Source organism: Anabrus simplex, chromosome 7 (assembly GCF_040414725.1).
Source record: "Anabrus simplex isolate iqAnaSimp1 chromosome 7, ASM4041472v1, whole genome shotgun sequence".
NCBI lineage: Eukaryota > Metazoa > Arthropoda > Insecta > Orthoptera > Tettigoniidae > Anabrus > Anabrus simplex.
The window spans coordinates 272,806,943-272,831,099 of NC_090271.1; the positions used below are offsets into that span (position 1 = coordinate 272,806,943).

A 24,157-nucleotide genomic window follows, 5' to 3' on the forward strand; every position below is an offset into this window, starting at 1 on the left:
CTTTGGCTTTTAATTGTACACGCAAACTTAGCCGAAGAAATATCACATATGTCGCCGGCTGTGTCGTCGTGAGGTGTACGACGTTACGTTTCCCGATCTTGTCTGTCTCGCTTTTCCATGTCTCTTCTTCTAAACGTTTATCTTGGTGAAAGGAAATAGAGAGTGACGAGATGTTTCTGGTGGCTTGTTATTACAAGCGTTATTTCAACAGTTTTTTTATGTAGTCACTATTGGTCTTGGAATTTTTCAACGTGCTTTATTGCGCTTATATGAATGGGATGAGTAAGGTAATTTAACTATTATTTTTATGGTTCTTCCATCATTCTTCCTCCCTTTTTTGGGCTTGGCCTAGGGGAACTTTTTTGTTTTATATCACTTTGTGGCACTATCTATTTTATCTCCATAGCTATCGTATTTATTTACTTTGTAGCATGTGTTGGTTCGAACCGTTGTTGTCCATGTGGCACTATTTATATAAGCTATGTTTTCCTTCGTGTCACGACTCGGTACGCTATGATCTGTATCTTACGATCATTGAGTGTCTGTACGGTAATGAGTGAATGAGCTCTGTTGCGCCTTGGAAGTGTGTTACGTACACTTTATTCTATGGTTCACGTTGTGGAGGTCTCCATCTTATTATCCATGTACCAATTTGCTCTCCGATATCCCCACTATGTGGTTGTGTACCGTAAAAGTAACTATATGGGAGGCTGGTGTTGGGTCGGCACTTGAGTTTTATATGAGCGACGTATTGACGATGTGAATTGGGCCTGCGAAGTTGTGTGTGTGTGTGTGTGTGTGTGTGTGTGTGTGTGTGTGTGTGTGTGTGTGTGTGTGTGTGTGTGGCCATGCAAATTCGCATGAGGTATGATTTATCAACTGTACTTCTACACTTTTGCAATTTTCTCTGACGGTGTTCTGTTTTACACGTTCCCTGTTTGTTGGAGCCTTTTAACTATACGCGTGAGTGTTCGAAAGTGAGATCGTTTACTGGATTAATTTAATAATGTCTTTTTACCTGCCATGATTAAGGCCTTTAGAGCGCATATGATATTGCCTTAGTTGTGTTGTTTGTTAATTTTTATCTTTGCATTTTGTGGCCACTTGCGTTAATTTTTTGTCTTTGGGTTTCTATTTCCTTAGCAACTCCTTGTTTATTCCTGGTCCCGGGCACCACGCTTGAGCATGACCTCTCCTTTCTTTCTGAGTTGTTGTTTCGGTTTATGGCCCGGCCATGTTTACTTTTCCGTCTTCACGTTTTGTGAAGATCGTTGGAAACTATTGTTATGAGCTTTATTTTTATTTTATGTCCGTGAGTCATGTTCTGTCAATATTCGTCCTGTTGAAATGAATATGCAAAAGATAATTTATTAAGGCCTATGGCTGCGTAATGCAACAAGGATATTTTGTTGTTAGGGTAAACATTTCTTTCCCTATGTTCTCAAAATATTTGTTATGAGGGTTGAACTTGTTGACTGGGTCTTATTACGAGCAGACACGACGCTATGATGGTAGTGAAAAGCCTAATACGTGTTGATCTCATGAGGCCTGTTTTCGTTCAATATGGTATTCCTTTCTGATTTTCATGTGACCGTTGATGATATTTTGGTCTCCTTATTTTTATTTAATAAACTCTGTGTTCCCTACCTGGTATAATTGTTGAAGGAGTAGGAGAGGCAGCCTTTTAAATTTTATCCTTTTGATTTGATAGCCTCGATTTCAGTTCATGACTTTTCTTTTTCGTCATTTACGACCCGATCCGCGCAAACTATGATAGGTAAATAAACGTATTTATTTATCGGCCCGTCACCTCTCGTAGATTGGAGTTTCTACTGATTTTATTTTTCTGTTTTTTTCTGCCTGTGTATGTGTTGTGTTTTCCGGTTATTTATTCCTCGGTGCTCTTTGTGCCCAACCCTGCCGTGGGCATACGAGAAAAATAACGTAGGTGGTCTAGCACAAGCACACACCATATTTATTTAACTAGCAAAGAGGCGCAGGTGTCAAAGCCTAATTTATGTTTTTTAGGTAAAATAAACATAACATATTCTGCATCAGGAAGTGTGAAACGAACATGTATCTTAAATTTGTTCATTAAATACCCAGGAAATGTAGGTTAAAATCTAAAACTCCGGCTCCTAGTCGTGCCAAAGAAGACTTTTACCGGGAAGTGGAGGCGTTTTGATTGTAAATGGTAGGTGGACGAGATTAGAAGAATGATTTGAAAAACCAATTCTTTCTTCCTAACCTAATTGTGTTAATATCACCGCTTCTATAACATATTTATGGAGGGAACCTGACGAATAGTTCTATTCCGCAGTTTTAAATGGTTATGATTGCACAGGAACATTATGGCAGCACTTACCTTCAGATAGAGACTGCAAGAATAAATTGGGTGTGTTGTAACTCAACAGGATAATGAAGAGTCTCCACAACTTCCACGTCAACCACAGGATTGAGAGGTTCGTATCACCTCATTTTGACAGGTAACAATGCCAATAAAGTACTATATTTAATTGACGTAAAAGTTATGTTGTGGCATATATTCATAATGATGGTTTTTAGATGTAGTTTTTACCACGAATTACTCCATTGTAGTTACCCGAGCTTCAAATGTATTCATACTTGTGTTGACGTGTAACATTCACACTACAAAAAGGTGAAGGTTACTTTTAATAAAGTTGAAACTCCAGTATCTGAAATGTAGTAATTCGTACTAAAGTCTATGTCTAAAACCCATTATTAAAATTATGTATTATTTATAATTGTTGCTATTCCATAAGCAGATGTTATAATTGCCCCGTCTTTCAGCCTCCTCGAAATTTCCGGTACCGGGTTAATCCCTTCAGACAAAAGCTCGAATTCTTTAACAGTCTCGCAGATATTTTGGGATCTTTACCTCGTCCTCCCTGAATTACGTTGTCAAAAGTCACTGGAAAAATGAATTCTCCTTTTCTCTCTCGTTCTCCTCAACCTGATGGTTGGTGGGCAGTATGACTGTTCTCGTCCTTCTATCCTGAGCCAGCTGCTTGATTAGTTGATATGGACGTCGCCCTTTAATGCCATAGAAGAACCCTTCTGTTGGTCGTCCTCTTCTAGTCTTTCCTTCCAGTTTCCTTTCAAGCAGTGTGGTGCACCATGATGAATGCCAGAGTAAATGACCTATCCAACTACATCTCCTTTTCGTGATCACTTTCCCTAGACTGATGGTTTCTTCAGCTCTCGTGAGAACTTCTTCATTTGTTAGCCTGTTCGTCCAGGGTATTCGTAACAATTCGACGCCAGCACCACATTTCGAATGAATCTATTCTTTTCTTATCAGCCTTTAATAAAGTCCATAGGTCGCCATACTCCAAATGAAGCTCTTAATGAAATGCCTTCTTACTGGTAGGGATATTACCTTGGATTTAAACAGGCTTCTTTTTTTTATCGAAATCTTCTTTAGCCTCGGCTATTCGAGAACGGACGTCCTTTCCACACCACCCATCAGATACAATAATGCTTCCCAAATAACTGAACTGATTTACTTGAGCCAATTTTTCTCCTCCCAACCAAACATTAACGTCCTGTTTACCATTCGGAGTACATTTCATTATCTTAGTTTTTGTTCTGTTAACATTCACGTTACATTTTAGTATTAGTAGATCATTCAATTTATTTAGTGAGGTCTCTATCTCTTTCTCAGTTTCAGCAATGAGGGAATATCATTCGCGAAAGGTATTGTTTGGTATAGTTGGTAATTTATTTTTATTCCATGGGTGGAGGTGGCTGGAAACTATTTCATTGCTTCTTCTAAATACACATTGAATAACAGAGGTGACAGATTACATCCTCTCCTTACTCCTTTTCTTATGTTCGCGTTGATTTTCTCCTTTCCTATAAGCACTGTTTGGTTCTTGTACAGCTGATAGATGATTTTCCGATCTCTGTAGTCCACTTTCAGACTTTTCAGAGCGTCTGCAAATAGGTTACTTTCAGAATTGAATTCTGATCACATGTAAGTAATTTTCAATGCAATCATACAATAATTTTCTCTTCACAATATATGTACCACATCCTTACATTGCGGTAATTGGAAAACCTGCTCTGAATCTTTCACCTCCGCTCCATCATTAGGGGAAATCATAGCAGGGATTCATTTGGAAACTCCGTGTTTCTCTAATATCTTGCTTACTTCAGGGTTGGAACTCCGAGGAATTTATACATGTACTTTCCCAATAGTGTGACACGATAATGTTCCTCATACTACGGCAATGAATAATAATTTTACAGTTCGAAAATGTAAAGTATAAAATTAAGAATTTATATCAATAATTCGCAATAAGTTCGAGAATTTACCAAAATGCAGAGAAAAATGTAATTCTATTTCCATTTTTGATAAATTTTCAAGTGTTTGATGATAATCCATTACATTCTATTACCACAAAGATCATGAGTATTATTCCATTACGTCGAAACTTTATAAACTTGCAACGTGAAACATATGATACATTGCCGGAGGAGCCCTTGGGTAACCGCTAGTGTTATTAAAATATAAATATTTACAGTATACAGTAGGCAATATGTACTTTAATACATACAAATATTAACCCTGGTTAATTTGAAGGTCGTATTCTTTTAAGAAATAATTTTAACTCATCTGTTTGTGCAAAAAAGATGATTATCAAGGAATACACTTGTTCTTAGAAAAGAATGACACCAGAGTGCATTTTCTTTCGCACTCTGTGATGTAAGAAGGATGATTATATACTGCAAGTCCCATGGTGAGAGCGAAGACAATGCAGAATTGGCTATCATCAGCCATGGATAAGTTTTGTTGAAGGTACATTCAAACTTCTAACATTCTTAATAGACACTAGGATACTGCAAGCTTGTTCCATATCAACTCTTTAGGTATAAAAGTGACATATCACGGAGCATCACTCAAATGCAACGAAACTTGGCCACTGAAATGGGCTATACAAGATGTGTTTAACCGAATAAAACTCAGCCAATATTCTTAATCCCCAATTGTGAGGCCAGAAGACAAATCGGTCCAAATTTTCTTGGATGAAGACATACTATCGTTAAGAATATTTTCAGTTATACTAATAAACTCTGTTGTTTGTTAATCTTACAATTTCGTCCGTTAGTTATCTGTTTACCCTCAAGGGCCGATTTTTTTCTCGGACTCAGCGAGGGATCTTACCTCTACCGCCTCAAGGCCAGTGTTCTGGAGCTTCAGACTCTGGGTCGGGGATACAACTGGGGAGGACGACCAGTACCTCACCCAGGCGGCCTCACCTGCTATACCGAACAGGGGCCTTACGGGGGAATTGGGAACATTGGAAGGTATAGGCAAGGAAGAGGGAAGGAAGCGGCCGTGGTCTTAAGTTAGGCACTATCCCGGAAATCGCCTGGGGGAGAAGTGGGAAACCACGGAAAACCACTTCCAGGATGGCTGAGGTGGGAATGGAACTCACCTCTACTCAGTTGACATCCCGAGGCTGAGTGGACCCCGTTCCAGCCCTCGTACCACTTTTCAAATATCGTAGCAAAGCCGGGAATTGAACCCGGGCCTCCGGGGGTGGCAGCTAATCACACTAAACACTACACGACAGAGGCGGCCTATCTTATAATTTAATCATCAAATTATTCTGGAAAACAAGACGTACAGTTCGACTTGGACCACACGAAAGTTTTTTAACTGTTGGTACTTACGGCAAATATCTTAATGGACACCTGTAAAATGCTAGCTGTAAAATTGTGATATTCATGTACAGGTAATTACGTGATAAGTGACTCCAACTACACGTTATCTACGTATCCAACCAATAAAATTCTGGTGTTGTAATATTTAAGTACAAAGCATATTATCTTGATATTTATCAGTCTTCAATGACCAGGATACGTTTGTGTTTCTTATGATATAACTTTTCATCGGCTTTCCAGTAGTTCTTCCCATTTTAGGAAGGTTACAAATATTATGATTAACCAAGGAATACTGCCGAAATTCGTCGCGATAACCAAATACTATTCCAATAACTACAAACACACGCATGGCAGAAGTCTTCTTGATGGATTCATTTGTCCTCTACGACCGTGCATTTGAAGATAAAGGATTTCTTCTATCAACCTGTATTCCCTTGATACATTTAGCCTCTCTAGATCCTAGGAAGTCACACATCTGCACTTCTTAGTCTTTTAGACTAGCAGCCTATCTCAAGCCGACTGTGAGTGTACGAACACCTTTGTTAACCCCTGGTTCGTGAAATCCGCTTACCCCAGAGAAATGTCATGCTGGAGGAAAATACAAATTAATATAAATATGGTGAATGAGCCAAGATGCCTTCGCATGAGTCTGTAATTTTATCCTTTTTTAATGGAGATGCCTTGTAAAACATTCCTGCTTGATTCATTCATTCATTTCACAACAGTTTCAATAATGCATCCCAAAATATTGAAATTCAAATTAATTATTAGCATACAAATAATGTGCACAATTTATCACAACGTTCCTGTGAAATTGACACCGTTTCTAAATCAATATATGGGTTATTTTGTTCATTCATTTCAATGAAGATATTTATTCTATGATAATGAATAACGTATGGTAATTCTTGTTTCGTTTTGTCAGGTACAAACAGATGGGGAAATGGCAGGAATGTACTGGAAAAAGGAGAAGGCTAGGTTATGAATTCACTCGATGAATGAAGCCACACTTACAAACTAGGTTCGGTGGTGGGACAGGAGGACAGCTAACCTAGAAGAACAACGGACTTAGTCATGGAGGTCAAGAGAAGTAGAGGGAGATCCAGGTGACGTTGGTTAGACTCAGTTCGGAATGCTTCAGTGGTAAGAAATGTAGAACTAAACGAAACCACAGAGCAAGTTGCAAATAGAGGATTTTGAGGTCGCTTAGTTGATTTAAGAAGTTTACAAACTAAACACTGAATGGCATAACATTCTATAATGAGGATATGTTTATGCAAGTATGTTTCTTGTGTTCTTGGGACTGAGCAGGTTAATTTAGATATACGTGTACGCTGACTCAAATTAACTCATTGCTATAGTGTTCTCTCGTCACTGTAGGCTGGTGATGGAACAATTATATATGCCGTATGGGAATAGGAAAATACTGGCACTTTGGAAGTTTTGGTGAATGACTTAAGGTAATGAAATAAATTTTACAACTTCAGCATCGAAGTACCAAATAAATTTCTTCATTCCTGGCAAGGATTTACAGAGTACAATGTATATATTTTAAGGAAAAAGAAATAATTAATAATAAAAACATGTGGACATTTACAAACCCTGGAGTGTTACCATTCAGAAGCAAATGGATTGAATTCAAGGGCAGGTAATTAAAATATAGGTGTTCGATAATCAATAAAAGCAAAGGATGATATTATCTCCATCGATTTCTTTAAACAACTCCACGAGACATCTCCTTAACAAAGCACACACCAATATTTTCGTTCCATATGCGCGGTCCATTTACAATGACAAAATATCAAGTGATCATTGATAAAGTTATCTGTATTTAAAACATAAATGTTAGTCGACGGATATAAGATTCTGCATGGTCGAGAGTGATGCTGACAGTTCCATTATAAAAATATATTGGGCTGCGTGAAAAAACGGCCAATAATTGAAGCTTCATTGCTTGAGGAGAGTCTGAGTAGCTCTCACTTTTTTAGAATTACTTATAACAAGATACATCCATTAATCATGGTAAATGAGTGAATGTAAGGTTTTTAAAATTAAATTATTAATTATTTCTCACATACAGAGAATGTTAAGATATTTGAGCCCTGAATCAGTGTTGATTCTCAGACACATGCAGAGATCCAAATTAATGCATATTTAACAAGAATACACTGTACTTCATTAAACATTCTGAAATATTGTTATCGATACGGAAACATAAAGGAGTCTTTGATATGAATCTTCCCAACATTTATAAAGAAAATACATTCAAACATCTCATACAATTATAAGAATCGCACATTTTGTTCATTGATTACAAATATATGTGACAGAATTAGGATTCCATAGTTTTAAAATAATAACTTACTAAATTTGAAGTAAATATACATAGAGATTTCTTCTGGTAACATGGCATGGTAGCATAAATGCTTCAGAAACCATACAATAATATAAATGTCTGAATATAATTCAAACAACAATATACTAATTAATTTCACATAAATGTACCTTCTCACTACCAGATCATAAAAGGAATTAAGGAAATGAAATCTTTCTCCCCATCTTGAACATCACATCAAGTATCATGTTCAGTGACCATAAAAATAAATGCTAAGATCGTACTTGTTATGAAAGCGGACAATTTCCGTAGTGGTAGTAACAATAATGGACAGCTGCGTTTTCATTTATGAGTTTACATAATTATCGGTGAATAGTACTTTGATATACGGTGACCTACAGTTACAAAAATCAGGAAGTATCTGTAAAAAAAGCAAAAGTGATGGCAATGGAAAAAATAATTGCCACTTTCCGCCATCAGAGTTGGCAGAATAATATTTAAGAAATTTAATCTAATTAACCACTCTCAAACCGCAATACGTTTTTAATTACAATTTAATTTGCTTTTTTGCCTTTGAAACACTCAAGCTAATGTTAAACAATATGGTTGTATTATTTTTACATTTTTAAACCTTTGGTCCTTTTTAAAAGTATTAAACATGATTTTTTTCGATTTTAAGACTTTTTTCTTATAAATCTCCAAAATAATGATTTGCACTAGCCGATCACGTCAACACTTGCATTGTCTCTTTACTTCCTTCACTTCTATATTAGGAGGGAAAACACGACAATATACATAAAAAAACACATTTCTCTTTTTGTAGTGGTCTATTTATATGCTGAGCTCGTCACTTGTTTATTTCCTGTGGCATAGTTAAATCGGTAATGGCTTCTAGGGGAACTGGACAGTGAAAGTTACCTAGCAAAACACGCACCAATTTTGTTTAAAGACAGAACTTGCTTCCTTCAACTGTTTCTCTTCCGAACCCGAGTGGTTGACAGCGATGTTTTCTGCAATTGTGAGATGATGCATTCATCCGACTATGAAACCTTGAACTCTTGATTCGACTTCATAGCTCTAGTCGTCAGTGTGATGTGTCTTCAGTAGTACGCCAAATCAAATGCCTGAAAAGAGAAAATTCAAGTATGTCAATGATTAGAACTAGGTATTTTCGGTACAAAATTTGGGTCAAAAAAGGTGTAAATTTAAAATGTAAATATTTACTACAAAGTGTACGAAAACCAAGTGGGACACAAATTCACACATGTGTTAAAAAAGGCTGCTAAAAAGTCCAAAAGCATAATTATTTTTTTAAATTCTTTACAAGTTGCTTTACGTCACACGAACACAGATAGGACTCAAAAATTACAACAGTTTAAATTGGTTACTCGCTTCACCAGTCAGCAATACTGATTGGTGGTATTGCTAATTGGTCAATTTGGCTTTACCTTCCCCCATTTCTTCCTGTTGGAAAGATTTCGCCTAACTGCAGGGCTTTAAAATGCAAACTGATTTGTGATCCTTTTGCCAAATGGGAGTTCGCTGAGTCTCACGCTAATCTGTAAGAATTTGCCTACCATGTCTGCACTGAAGCAAAAGTAGTGTGATGCACCTAAAAACTGTAAATTCTAAAAAAAAAAAAAAACCATACAGAAATTAGGAGGTTTTTCCATTTGTAAAACAGTGAACGGGAAGAAAGTATTTTAAGTAACAGACCTTTGACATATTGAACTTAATTTGCGGCAGAACATGTCAGACATAATGTCCATCAAATAATTATTGATGCAACTTCTGTCATTTATCAGGAGAAATATTTTATACCTACAACCATTCGTGAGACGTTAGAAAATCATTAACACCCGATTTTCTTCACATAGGTGATGGCTATATTCTGAGTAGATCATGGCTACTCACCATAGTTAACCGGTCAACATCTTTCTTCTTGACTCTGGTGGCCCTAGAATGACCTATATTTCTAGCAGGGTATCTCTATCTTGAGTCTGGTTACTATGGAGTAACAGTTGCCAATATATTATTTGTTATTGGTCTGAAGACGATCCTGGTCGCAGATCTAAACGCATCAGCAGATTATTATTATTATTATTATTATTATTATTATTATTATTATTATTATTGTGCGACCTAATAACGCCAAATTAAGTATTATTATATTTTTTAATAGTCGTGAAACTCTCCGTATTAAGATAACAAGCGTTTGGTTTCCTGCGTTAGATTGTTATGTCAATAAAACGCTGCACAGGAGCAAAAACATAGGGTAGGAGAAGTTGACTGGCATTGAGAAAAGGCTCAAAAGTATGCTGAATTTGAGCATAGGTGAATTCTGCAAACAAAACGCAGTTAAGTTCTTTTATCTCTTGTTTTCCTTGTAAGACATGTCGATTTGAATATTTTAATAGTAAAAATGTATTAAGGTGCAGCACATAAAATACCTAGCTCTAGTTATGGTATCATTTACATCAATAATAATATTATTTATTACACATGAGTTTACTTTAAAATATTATTGAATATACTATTATTAATAGATATTATATTTAAAGAGTTCCATGTTTTACTTTTAACGCTTAAGTTCTCGCGTGCCATGGAGGTACATAAACATTCGTATATTAGCTCTTATGTACAATATGAAGTTCTGATACTCGGCTGAATGATCAGCGTAGTGGCCTAAGTGTCCTGGTTTCGATTCTTGCCCCGGCCGAGGACGTTCCCTCTCGATTACGGAATGGGTGATTGTGTCCGCTGTAATACGCTCCGATTACATAACGTTATACAGGTTGTATCATAACTATACCGACAAAAACAAAAAAGGGATTCTCTTCGTGTTATGTTAAGAATGATGATGCAATAGGATTGGGGGGAGAAAAGGTTTCATTTCGAGAAAATAATGTTACGTTCTTACTTCAGGTGCTCGACTCAAATCGACAAACTCACCGTATTTGCTATGCCAGAGCACAAGCCGCTGCCATTTCTCGGTGAAGTGAAGGGGAGGGAGGGGAGGTATGCTCCACGTGTATGCTCAACTTTTCTCGTTCGACTAGCATAGTATTGTCCTTGTCTCCTGCAGGCAATATCCACAGTTTGTTTATTAAACAGCCCTAACTGCACACACAGTACAAGAACAAACTGGAATTAAGACACACTTGTCAGTCAAGGAATGTACCAAATCGTTTCTTGTTCTCGTCTGTTGGTCGCAGTATCGTTCTTCATTATTTAACATGCTCGCAGGTGCAACCCTGTCACCCCACGATTGTGTATTCCTTAACTCAAAACATATTAAATGGAATGAAATACTGAACGAAGGACACAATAGGCCCAATGATTTGATTACAGTAGATGTTCAATATGGCCCCCCTCCTCCTTCAATGAACACTTCACAACGGTGTAGTAATGACCTTTGGACTATGTTCAGTATGTGTGGGTGTGTCGCGCATTACCTCTGTCTCCCTCTTCCCATCCCTTCTCATCCCTCCTGTGACGCACAGCAACATGCAGCGGCTTTTACTCTGGCACAGCAAATACGGCAAGTTCGTCAATTTGAATTGCCCGCCCGAAAGTAACAAAATAATCTCATTTTATCTCAAATCAGATTGCACTATCGTTTGTATCATAACACGAAGAGCATCCTGATTTTGTTGTCGGTATACGTCCGATACAACCTGTATATACCAGGCGGCTTGCAAGCGCCATACATTATACTTATAAATGTCCTGCATGCACAAATGGTGAATGAGATATGTACTAACTTGTTTTCACAGGAGCGCAATCGGCAGCATTCAGGTTACGTCAGAATATGAAGAGATAAGAACCGAATGGTCGCCCGCATCATGTTTCTCAGCGCTACCCATCTAATGCAAACGCTTGGATTAGTAAACCTCGTTTATGACTGCATAGTACTAGGCTGATGTATGCACCAGTGTATAACAGCACTACATTTGATGTCTGTATTTCGGCAATGGCTAGTGTGTTCATCATCGACGAATACACAGACATCATTTTAATCAATGGACAATCTGGTGAGAATACAGCCGAAGCTCCAAACAGACGTCTGCTTTCTACACACGTATTTCGCCGAACAGTATTACTTTTTGGTCCATACAAACAACTCTTTTTTGTGTGGAATGTCTACACGTGTATACATTAATAAGTCATTACATTTCCTTTTCTGCACCTTTGGCGTTATATCGGGTGATTCACCAGCCCCTTATTTATTTCGATGGTATGTAACCCAACTAACGCGTGTATCATAGACATTCGAAAAATATTAGTCCCTGCTTCGTTATGGCTTTTGTACAACTATACCATTTATATAATGTTCGCTAATATGATAGAAATCATTAGCGGCAGTGTTATTTTATCTATTACTTAAACTATATGTGTAAAGCGAATTCCACTATCTTACTATCTTACTACTACCTATGCACTACGACTCGCGGTAGCTAAGGTGGCTAAATCACGCATCACTGCTGTTCCTGTTGCATCAGTCAATCTATCTAGTAGTAGGTCCGATTCACAGGCTGGCACAATTTCTTTTTATCTGTTAACGCCATTTATAGTGACGGTAATATGGCCGCATATCATTCAGTTCCAAAGATCTAATTTTTATTTTGTCCTGGAAAGGGCCCTTTTATTCTTATATTACGTAGCCAGGTTGGACTACGATATGATGGTCTGCAGGTAGGAAGTAGGGTACCCTGCATATTCGGTTTAACAAGGGTTCGAAGTTTTGACCACCTTTGTTTATGCAGATGACAGCATGACGTATTAAAGACATTCTTGCACGTAGACGGAACTTGTCAGGCCTCACGGGAGCAATAACCTATAGCTATTTCTCGACCATCTCAACTCTATACATGTAAATATTCAGTTCACCATGGGAATATAAGTAGACGGGAAACTACCGTTCCGTGCGCGTTGTAACATGTCACGTGTAACAGCTTGGCATGCCTCGGTGATCAGTTGCCAAAGGTGACTAGGATTTTCAAGCTGCTTTAAGTGAGTCCACAGGAAGAAATCGTGTGGCGTTAGATCGGGTGATATGACGGTCGTGTGAACGGGTCCTCTACTTCCCATCTATTTATTTGGATATGAAGCATGAGGACGGTTTCGGTCGACTACTGATCCGTTAGGTAGGGCCGTCCTGTTGAAACCAGTTTAAGACATACAGACCACAACATAAACACACGGGCCGGAACCCCGTTACATAACAGCGCGGGCAAGCCCCCACTACGTGGCTGTGACACATACCTTCCAGAATACTCACGAGACAGCCAGGACTTACGTCAGCCAGAAAGGCTAGGATATAAAAGGCCAAGGTCAGGGCCACTCTAGTAATGTAAATTTCTGCCTGGGAGACTGATTATGTCGGATCGAGTAGGGGTATTTCAGCCGCCTTGATAAAGAATGCTGCAATGTATTCGAAACGTCGGCAAACTGTACGTGATGTGCGTACAAGTACAACACGGTTCAAACTGGAAATTAAATTAAATAATTCTTCACAACGTGGAAGCTTCACTTCTATTATAGGTAAGAAGTATGGCAGAAGAATACTCGAAATAAGGAATGAAAGCCTGTAATTACGAATGAAAGGGTGATACACATAAAGCCGAAAATTAAAGGGCATTTATTTTGACATACGTTGCATGTAAGCTTTGGGAAAGCATTCCTTTTAATTATATTAGACATGTTTGGGAAAATAATAACAGTCTCGATATAAGGCAATTCGGGTTTAGGAAACATTATTCAATTGAAGCACAACTTGTAGGATTCAAACAAGGTATAGCAGATATCTTAGATTGAGGAGGTCAAATGAACTGTTTCGCGATTGACCTACCTATGCTCGACTAAGTGGTGCCTTCCGGACTGTGAGTGGAGATATGGTGTGGAACGACATTAGTAGACCAAAAAATTTGAATGGTGTTTTTAAATGTAGAAAATATCACAATATGAAGATAAAGTTGGAATTCAGGAGGACAAATTGATGCAAATATTCGTTTATAAAACGAGAAATAGGGTAGATATGGTAGATGATGGGAGACTGCTGGTAAAAGTTAATGCAATTATTGGACGTGGCAAAAGGGTGACTGAAGGGGTGGCTAAATATCTAGACAATTAGGAACTTACAAAATTAGTGGAAGTGAAGCATTACCTGATCCTGTAATCAATGATAGGGAAATTCGTCAACGCAGTATTATTGGACATTTATTTCTTATATGTAAATGATATGAATAAATAAATGGAGATAGAAGGCTTTTTGAATATGATATATTGTATAGAGTGATAAATAAGTTACAAGATGGTGAGAAACTGCAAAAAGACCTCTCCAATATGGTGAAATTGACAGTAGGCAATGGTATGGTGATAAACGGGGTTAAGAGTCCGGTTGTGAGTTTCACAACTATGAAGAGTCCTCTCAGTTTTAATTACTGCGTTGATGGGGTGAACGTTCCTTATGGGGATCGGTGTAAGTACATAAGTGTTAATACAAGGAAGGATCATAATTGGGGCAATCACATAAATGGGACTGTAAATAACGGGTACAGATCTCTGCACATGGTTATGAGGGTGTGAGAAAGGTTGTAGTAAGGATGTAAAGAATGCATCATATAAGTCTCTTGTAAGACCCCAACCAGGGTATGGTTCCGGAATATGGGATTGTCACAAGGAGAACTGAAAAAAATCCAAAGGAAAGCTGCTCGATTCGGTCTGGGTGATTTCCGCCGAAAGAGTAGCGTTACCAAAATGTTGCAAAATCTGGGATTGGAAGACTAGGGAGAAAGGAGACGAGCTGCTAGACTAAGTGGTATGTTCCGAGCTGTCAGTGGAAAGATGACGTGGAATGACATTTGTATATGAATAAGTTTGAGGGGTGTCTTCAAAAGAAGGAAATATCACAATATGAAGATAAAGTCGGAATTCAAAAGGTCAAATTGGAGCAAATATTCGTTTATAGGGGGAAAGTACATATTTGAATTATTTATAAAAGGAGATGTTGATAAATTTCCAAATTATTTGAAAAATTTAAGAAAAACAACGCATAAGGTTAGGATAAGAGAAATAGATGGATACCAAGGCAACGGTTGTTAGACTCAGTTTATAAGGATTTTATATGTGTAGAACTAAACAAAGGGTTCATTCCGCTATATTTTGACACAAATATGTCTTATTGATGGGTGTCATCCAAACATTTGTGTAACGTGACGCGAAAAAATGTATGACGGTAGTATGGCCATAGAAACCCTGCAGGTAGCGATGTAAGGTATGGATGGATCGTCAGACAATGTCACCTAGCAATCGTGCAGGCAGTGATATAAAGTATGGATGGATGGTCAGGCAATGTAACCTAGCAATCGAGCAGCAGTGATGTGAGGTATGGATGGATGGTCGGACAATGTTACCTAGCAATCGAGCAGGCAGTGATATGAGGTATGGATGGATGGTCGGACAATGTTACCTGGCAATCGGGCAGTATGTGGTGTAAGGTATGGATAGATGGTCGGACAATGGCACCTAGCAGTCGTGCAGGCAGTGGTGTAAGGTATGCATAGATGGTCGGACAATGTCACCTAGCAATCGTGCAGGCAGTGATATAAAGTATGGATGGATGGTCAGGCAATGTCACCTAGCAACCATGCAGGCAGTGATGTAAGGTATGGATGGATGGTCGGACAATGTCACCTAGCAGCCGTGCAGGCTGTGATGTAAGGTATGGATAGATGGTCGGACAATGTCACCTAGCAGCCGTGCAGGCTGTGATGTAAGGTATGGATAGATGGTCGGACAATGTCACCTAGCAATCGTGCAGGCAGTGATGTAAGGGATGGATGGATGGTCAGACAATGTAACCTAGCAATCGAGCAGGCAGTGATGTAAGGTATGGAAGGATGGTCGGACAATGTTACCTGCCAATCGTGCAGGCAGTGATGTAGGGTACGGATAGATGGTCGGACAATGCCACCTAGCAATCGTGCAGGCAATGATCTAAGGTATGGGTAGACGGTCGGACAATGTCACCTAGCAACCGGGCAGGCAATGATGTGAGGTATGGACAAATGGTCGGACAATGTCACCTAGCAACCGTGCAGGCAATGATGTGAGATATGGACAGATGGTCGGACAGTGTCACCCTGCAATCGTGAAGGCAGTGGTGTAATGTATGGGTAGATGGTCGGACAAAGTCATCTAGCAGTTGTGCAGGCAGTGGTGTAAGGTATGGATAGATGGTCGGACAATGGCACCTAGCAGTCGTGCAGGCAGTGGTGTAAGGTATGGATAGATGGTCGGACAATGTCACCTAGCAACCATGCAGGCAGTGATGTATGGTATGGATGGCTGGTCAGACAATGTAACCTAGCATTCGAGCAGGCAGTGATGTAAGGTATGGATGTATGGTCGGACAATGTTACCCGGCAATCGTGCAGGCAGTGATGTAGGGTACGGATAGATGGTCGGAAAATGTAACCTAGCAATCGTGCAGGCAGTGGTGTAAGGTATGGGTAGATGGTCGGACAATGCCATCTAGCAGTTGTGCATGCAGTGATGTAAGGTATGGATAGATGGTCAAACAATGCCACCTAGCAATCGTGCAGGCAGTGATGTAAGGTATGGATGGTCAGACAATGTCACCTAGCAAACGTGCAGGCTGTGATGTAAGGTATGGATAGATGGTCGGACAATGTCACCTAGCAGTCGTGCAGGCAGTGGTGTAAGGTATGGATAGATGGTCGGACAATGTCACCTAGCAATCGTGCAGGCAGTGATGTAGGGTACGGATAGATGGTCGGAAAATGTAACCTAGCAATCGTGCAGGCAAGGTATGGGTAGATGGTCGGACATTGTCATCTAGCATTCGTTCAGGCAATGATGTAAGGTAAGGTATGGGTAGATGGTCGGTCAATGTCACCTAGCAATCGTGCAGGCAGTGATGTAAGGCATGTATGGATGGTCAGACAATGTCACCTAGCAATCGTGCAGGCTATTTCTTACGGCTCATTGTTTGTCTAATCCTTGTTCCGTTTCTCTGCGAGGTCGAGTATGAAGTGAGATGAAATTCTACAGCGAAATTGTACGACCGGATGCCCTTCCTGACTTCAACCTCATTAGAGGGTAATGAGATCAAATGAAATGAACGGTGTGATAAATTATTTTTAGGAAGAGAGAGAGGGAAGCCCGTAGCCGGCAGATAGCCTACTCCTGTCGGAAAGCACCTAGGGGTCTGCACAAAGCTTCACGCTCCCATTGAACGAACGAATCACCATCAAGTGTGTCATATGCCTTCAGTCCACGTAAGCACTGCAGAGAGGTTTGAAATTTAATCCAGAATTTTGGCACGCAGTCTAGTGATGGGCAATTTTATTCCACAATCGCTCCTACCCTGCCGGCCAACATTCTGCTGGTGAGAATATTTTTAACTAACGGGACTCGAACCTGCTAACCACGGTGTCAGACCATATATGCGTCACGCCTTAACGATCATGACCTCCAGGCAGGCGTCTTACGACTGGTTGCCATCTGAAATTAGCAGCCGTTGGTGGATGGCCATGGCCAGGAAACATATTTATGAACATTTGTTTTTCGCGACACGACAGCAAATCAACTTAATATAACATTTTGAGACTGACCTTCTATAAGAAGAAAAGAGCAACAAGGGCTACGAGTACAGCGCTGAACTCCGTCCGGCAGGAGATGGGGGCCACAGCCGAGGACTCAGAAGCAGCCACTAACTCTCGTTCAGCCATCTCGGGTTCTGCAACGAAATTATCTCTGTTACAGCCAGGGTTTCTTTTTTTAGTCTCCAGAGCTCTCCATTCTGGGGGACCTAAGAGAACAAAAAGAATTAAAAAGACGTAATTACAAAGTTAATATTTTCATGTTTCCCATGTTTATTATGAAAATATTGTGGAACTGTTGAATACAGGTAGACAGAATAAAAAGTGAGTTGCTGAATATGTTATCAGAACGGGCACAGTGTAAAGAACTAGTGCTATGTGCAACAGAACACACACTGACAAGTTGTTTTCATGTTAGACATTTATTTTATGTTAAATAACCGGAGTTTGAAGAATATATGTTGCGCGAATATGAAATTCTAAATGTTCCTATTCAGTCACATCTTTGTAAACTTATACCGGCCGATATTAATTACAATGAATAAAAACTATGAAAATATGTGATAATAATGATATTACAATAATAATAGCAATAATAATAATAATAATAATGGTTAGAAAACATAACAGAGATCATAAGAAAAATGAGATTGCAATTTTTCGGACATATTTACAGAATGGATGATTCCAGATTTAAAAAAGTGTTTTCAAGTACCTTTGGAAGAAAAAGGCAACAAATAGCTGGACCCAAGAAGTAAAGAAAGATTTAAAAAAAATTCTTTGCAAGTTGCTTTACGTCGCACCGACACAGATAGGTCTTATGGCGACGGTGGGACAGGGAAGGGCTGGGAGTGGGAAGGAAGCGGCCGTGGCCTTACTTAAGGTACAGCCCCAGCTAAAGAAAGATTTAGAAAAAAGTAATATGAGAGAAGAAGAAACTATGGACAGAGATTTTTTTAGAAATAGGGTAGTAAGTATGTGAATGATTCCAAGGAAGATTGAACAAGAAGCCTGGTGCGAAGTGGTCCGAGGACAGAAGGGAACTGCATAGTGAAAGGATGAAAGAATATTGGAAGGAGCGGAAAAGAAAACAAAAAAGTATGAAGAATTGAACTGAAATTGGCACGTGGTCCTTAGCCGGCGTCATCGGAAAGAAGAAGAAGAAGAAGAAGAAGAAGAAGAATCGTTACCGGTACATTGTCAATTACGAGCGGTTGAAATAACAGAGTTAGTATGACGTTCACTCCTCGAATTGCATAACAACGCGTTGCTATTTCAAGGACGATATACCTTATTGGAGCGTTGCCTCAGAATATTTACTGGAAAGTAAATTATATTCTATTGTCAATATTGAGGCAAATTGTAATAGATGGAACGCTACACACAGAAATTTATTATTATTATTATTATTATTATTATTATTATTATTATTATTATTATTATTATTAATTCTGACTGTGAAAATATCATAAAAATGTTTTCTTATATATCATAATTACCAAAAAGTGAACAGAATAAATACAATGGTTCAAATTACTTTTATCTAAAAAAAATGACCGCAATATAATATGTGGTAAATGCTTAAGGGACGCTTAAGAGTCTCCTATAAACTACTACTCTACTGAGGTATACACTAATGATTTGTAGCGAAGTTTTATTTCCAGTTTGTTTTCTTCTCAAATACCTCCTTTCGCGTCATCGAACGAAGAATAAACATACCATTCCATTAATTCGGCGTGATGAATACATATAAAAGATAAACACGGAAAGAAAGGAAACTGAAAGTGAACTAATCGCAATACATGTCGTTTCACATAAAAACCAAGCAGAGTAATGGGAGGTATGTTTATGATACAGGTAGGTTCGTGATAAATCTTTGGATAAGTATCTTGTGTTAGCTAGAGTGCGATGGAGACCAATGCAAGTAGCTAAAGACATCTGTTGAAAACTCAGAGAACTAGTAGTAATGTTGAAATGCTTAGTCTGCAATAGGGAAGTTCATGATAATTATTCAAAAATTTATCAAGAACATACCTGTATCATGAATATACCTCCCTTTTCCTTATTAGGAAAAAATAATAATGAAATGTACAAGCAAACAAACGTTATTTATAAGGGGTGAACAAAAAGTTTCCATTTGAGGGCGTTGCTACAACGGACAGGCAACGTAGTGCAACTACAGTGCCGGTATATAAGCATGAATATGTAGGCAAAGGGAGTAGTGTGGCAGCCGTGTCGTACCGAGGTGTCTGCGTTAAATCCGGCTATGTGAAATATTGCGACGTTATTACCAAATGCGTCCTAACAGGACCAACGTGCTGCTGTTATTCTGTTCTTGGCTGCCAAAGGACAAACACCGGTGGACATCCATTGGAGAAAGAAGACTGTGTGTATGGGGCAGTGTGTCTGTCGAAAACCACCGTTGCGTACAACATCAAGCAGACGGTGCGCTGGAGGGATGATGCTTCAATTCTCACGGTGATTTTCCTGCTTGGCATTCCGATTGAGGTCTGTACGAGCGTCGAAAGGAAACTTTTTGATCACCACTTACATATGTATAAAAAAAGTAGGTACAATTGTATCATTTATGTCAGAATAATGTTGAAGATTGGAAAGAGTACGGTATTACAGTTTTAAATCAAAGAATGTGTTACAAAACAAAGATTTATATTTATCATGAAAAACTTTCTAGTAAGTACATAAAGACAGAAATTATGGTCATTCTGGTGCAAAGTATTCGGCAATATATTTCACATACAACATAGACATTATTGCATGGCGGGGTTGAAACTATATTATCTAACAGTATTTCTAAATAACTGTCAGTAAGTATACCTACCTTCCCCTCTCGTGTAGAATTGGTAAAGGTCTGACACCTCGTTCCACCCGTAGCGGTTCTTTGCCTGAACGATGGCCTCAAACACTGATCCTTGTTCCAAATTCCTGATGTTGTATGACATGACGTGAGCGAATGTCTCGCCATTGGGTGGTTTTAGAATGACGTCATGCCACTTGCCAGGGTTCTGGTACGACTCGTTCATCTGTAAAGTGAGTTTCCACATATTCATTGTTCTTATAGCATACCTTATCCCCAAGACTGACTTCACACCAAACAATTAACAGAAAATAACTCACAATAAATCATCCATAAACTCTATTGCTGGATGGACTACAGCATGCAACAAAAATAGGATTAAGGAATTAGTAGATAGTTTCCCTCTGCAAAACTGAGCTTTTACCGTAATTTCAAGGATTGCACGATAATTCCAAGTATCGGGACAAATTTTATAGACATGATCGAAAGAATGTTACACAAATAATGATAATAAAAATATATAGAGACGCTGTTTTATTTTATACATCGATTCAACAACATTACAAAATTTTACCGTAATACTTCCATTGATTCAGGATGATCTGCGCCTTAACCATAAGTTCATAGCATTTAATATTATATTTAAATCTCGTGAAATTTTAAAAAATGTACAAATTATTGAATAATTCCTGTCAGTACTGTGAAAAATTGCAATTGTGATGGTTTGACCGTGTCATGAAAGTAGAGGAGGATTATGTAGGGAAGAGGGTGATGAAGACCTTGATTTAGGTAAACGGAAATGAGAGAGATGCAGAAGGTGGTGGAGGGAACTGATGTCTGAAGACCTGAAGGAGATGAACATACGTGAGCAGAGGCCAGTGAACAGAGAGAACTGGAGGAAGTTCATCAAGCACAGTGAACTTTCATAAAGACCGGAAAAGCAGGAAGAGGGATGAGAATGCGTGTTTTGAAGCTACGTCCATTTCTTTGACTGAATGATCAGCGTAGTGGCCTTCGGTTCATAGTGCCCGGGCTCGATTCCTGATCAGACCGGAAATTTTAACCATTTACCCATTTCAGGGGCTGGGTGTTTGTATTCGTCTTAATATATATCTTAATGTAAATAAAAGTTATATAACTACAGAGTACCACAGAAGCAAAAGTGACTAGTTCTCTCGCGAAACCTACCGAATGGTTGGCGTTAAAAAAAGGCATATGGCCGTAAGTAAGACTTGGCTGATTCCATACAAAGTACCGATTGCAGATAATTGAGAAAATGCCAAGAATAGTAATACTAACAAGACGAAGAGTATTTGTATATCTATATATTTTTGTACTTTACATTTATGCTGTGTTTATAACACTAGGATGCAAAAGACTATAAATCAACTCAATATTTTTCCTTTTGTTACTTAGTTTAGATTACTGGTCTGATGTCGATTCGAAATTACCACGATTACAAATACGAATCATGAATCATTTGTATCATGTATCATTTGACCATAGTGAGAAATTTTGAAATACAGTATAAATATCTATATTATGTTAATTTCTGATCAAAGTATTTAAATTCTGATGAATTTACTCGGTCACTTCTAACCACCTTAACATAGATATACACCTGTTATCCTCGTCAAATTGGGAGGCCTAAAGGATCACGACATTCGTCATAAATCTACCACCCACAACCACAGATGATCCTTTCTGCGCAAAGGAACTGAATTACAAAATGGTTATTGAACTATAGCCAAAGAAGTGGACAAAGAATTGTAATTATCCACTTTCAAATGAAATTTAAAATGTGAAAAATAATTAATTGTATTCAGTCTTTTTTAATTCTTTCGTGACTCTTCATCTAATTCCTAGCGACTTCGAGTTGAAGCTCGGTCAGGTGCCGACATACTTAAGACGACGAAGATGATTCTCCACTATTGTCGTTTACATTATTTCATCTATGTTGTTTTCTTTCTGTGCTTACCACGCAAATAATTACGGCATTTCGAAAAAGCCATGGTTCATTTTTTACAATTTATTTATTTGTTAATTTACAACTCATAGTGCACATCCTCCCAATAAATGTGAGCGTAAAATATACATGTTTTAACCTAATAATGAAAATTGAGGTGGAATTGCTAATAAGAGATATTACAGAAATGGAAACAAAATGTTCGTTTGCGATAAATTACGAAGCATCTCAACTCTACAAGGAAATTTATTTTTGGGAGTGACCGAGGACATGTTCGGTTCAACTGCAGCAACTCTTTCAGCGTCATATGCCCTCACTCTCTATGAACACTACGGAGAGTTTTGGAATTGTATCCAGGCTTTCGGCACGCAATCTGGTGGTTAGAAGTTGTATTCCACCATCACTCCTACCCTGCCCACCAATGTTCTGATGGTGAAAATGTATTTCTATCAACTGGGCTCGAATCCACTTACCACGGTGTCAGAGTGTATAAACTTGACGTCTTAATGATCGAGGCTACTAGGCAGGGTGGCTAATGTTATGCTTGTAGCACTTGCAGCAGTACTGCTGGTATTACGGCTTTCAAAGAAATAACAACACCCACATTTGTAACGTCATGGGGTTGCGTATACGAAGGTTTTCTGCGTATATGTATATTACACGAAAAACCTGTAAAAACAGTACGTAGAAACCTAGACACAAACGTAAAAATTAAAAGAAATCAAGATCTCTTTACATTTTTTATTGATGAAAATAAAAGATACTTTGAAAATTTTACATTCTGAATTTCTATGAGCCCCTCGAGTGTAATGTAACACCATGACTAGGGAATGTAGTATTACTATTTGCGTTCGTGCGTGTCAATGTCACGTTTTAAAATAATTGAAGTGCACAATATCTTTCATTAAAATTTAATATTATTCTGACTCCAACTTGGCAGGTTCATTCATGGCTCAGTCCGATAGACATCTGCAGAGCGATTGCCACCTGGATGTCATGAAGACTAGTCTGTCTGGAAGTCCTTGAATAGACTGAGGACTGGAATGGGCAGATCGAAAGTCATCTATCAAGATGGGGCTATGTCGATACCAGCAACATGCTACTGCGACGAAGAACAAATTATGCAGCATATGCTCCAGTGTTCAATGTGTCCGTCTTCCTGCACTGAAGATGATTATTTTCAAGCAACACGGAATGCACTTGATGTTGCTAGATTCTGGTCGAAATCAGTGTGAAGTGCTTTGATTTCTATGTTATACTTTATTATGTACTTCAATATGTATAATTGAACTGTGTAAATTATATTTCTGATACGATAATAATAAAAATAAAAATAATCACGTAGGCTAAGTGGACCTTGAACCAAACCTCAGGTTCAGGTAAAACTCCCTGACCTCCGCGGGAAACGAACTCGGCGCCTCCTAGTGAGGGTCAGACACGCCACACCAGCCTTGAATTAACCTAATAATCCTTTTCTACCCTTTCTCTATCAACGATGTCCGTTATTCTAAGTTTTTCATCACGGAGAGCTAAGAGTGACTCAATTATTAGACAAGGTTTCTGCTAAAATTACCAAAAATTGGAATCAATACAGATCCTCCAGGTTTTCCTTCGATACCATGGGACTCCGAATTCCCCTCGCGTTATGGTGCAGGCTCTGCAGAACTCTTAGGCCTTCTTGCGCCACTAGTTGCGGCGGTGGGTTCCTCTTTTGAGCTACCACC

The 24,157-nt window shown here is 38.6% G+C and overlaps 1 protein-coding gene across 1 annotated transcript in view; it reads right to left on the bottom strand.

The window, feature by feature from the left end:
• Positions 1-7,186: 7,186 nt before the first annotated feature.
• The window catches only part of LOC136877107 (lachesin), a 1,203,705-nt gene continuing 1,186,734 nt past the window's right edge, over positions 7,187-24,157 (bottom strand). The window contains exons 8-10 of the mRNA XM_067150922.2: positions 20,492-20,693; positions 17,665-17,789; positions 7,187-9,150 (exon numbers count right to left, since the gene is read on the bottom strand). Coding sequence (XP_067007023.1) covers positions 17,668-17,789; positions 20,492-20,693 — 324 coding nt within the window. The 3' untranslated portion in view covers positions 7,187-9,150; positions 17,665-17,667. The remainder of the gene's footprint in view (positions 9,151-17,664; positions 17,790-20,491; positions 20,694-24,157) is intronic.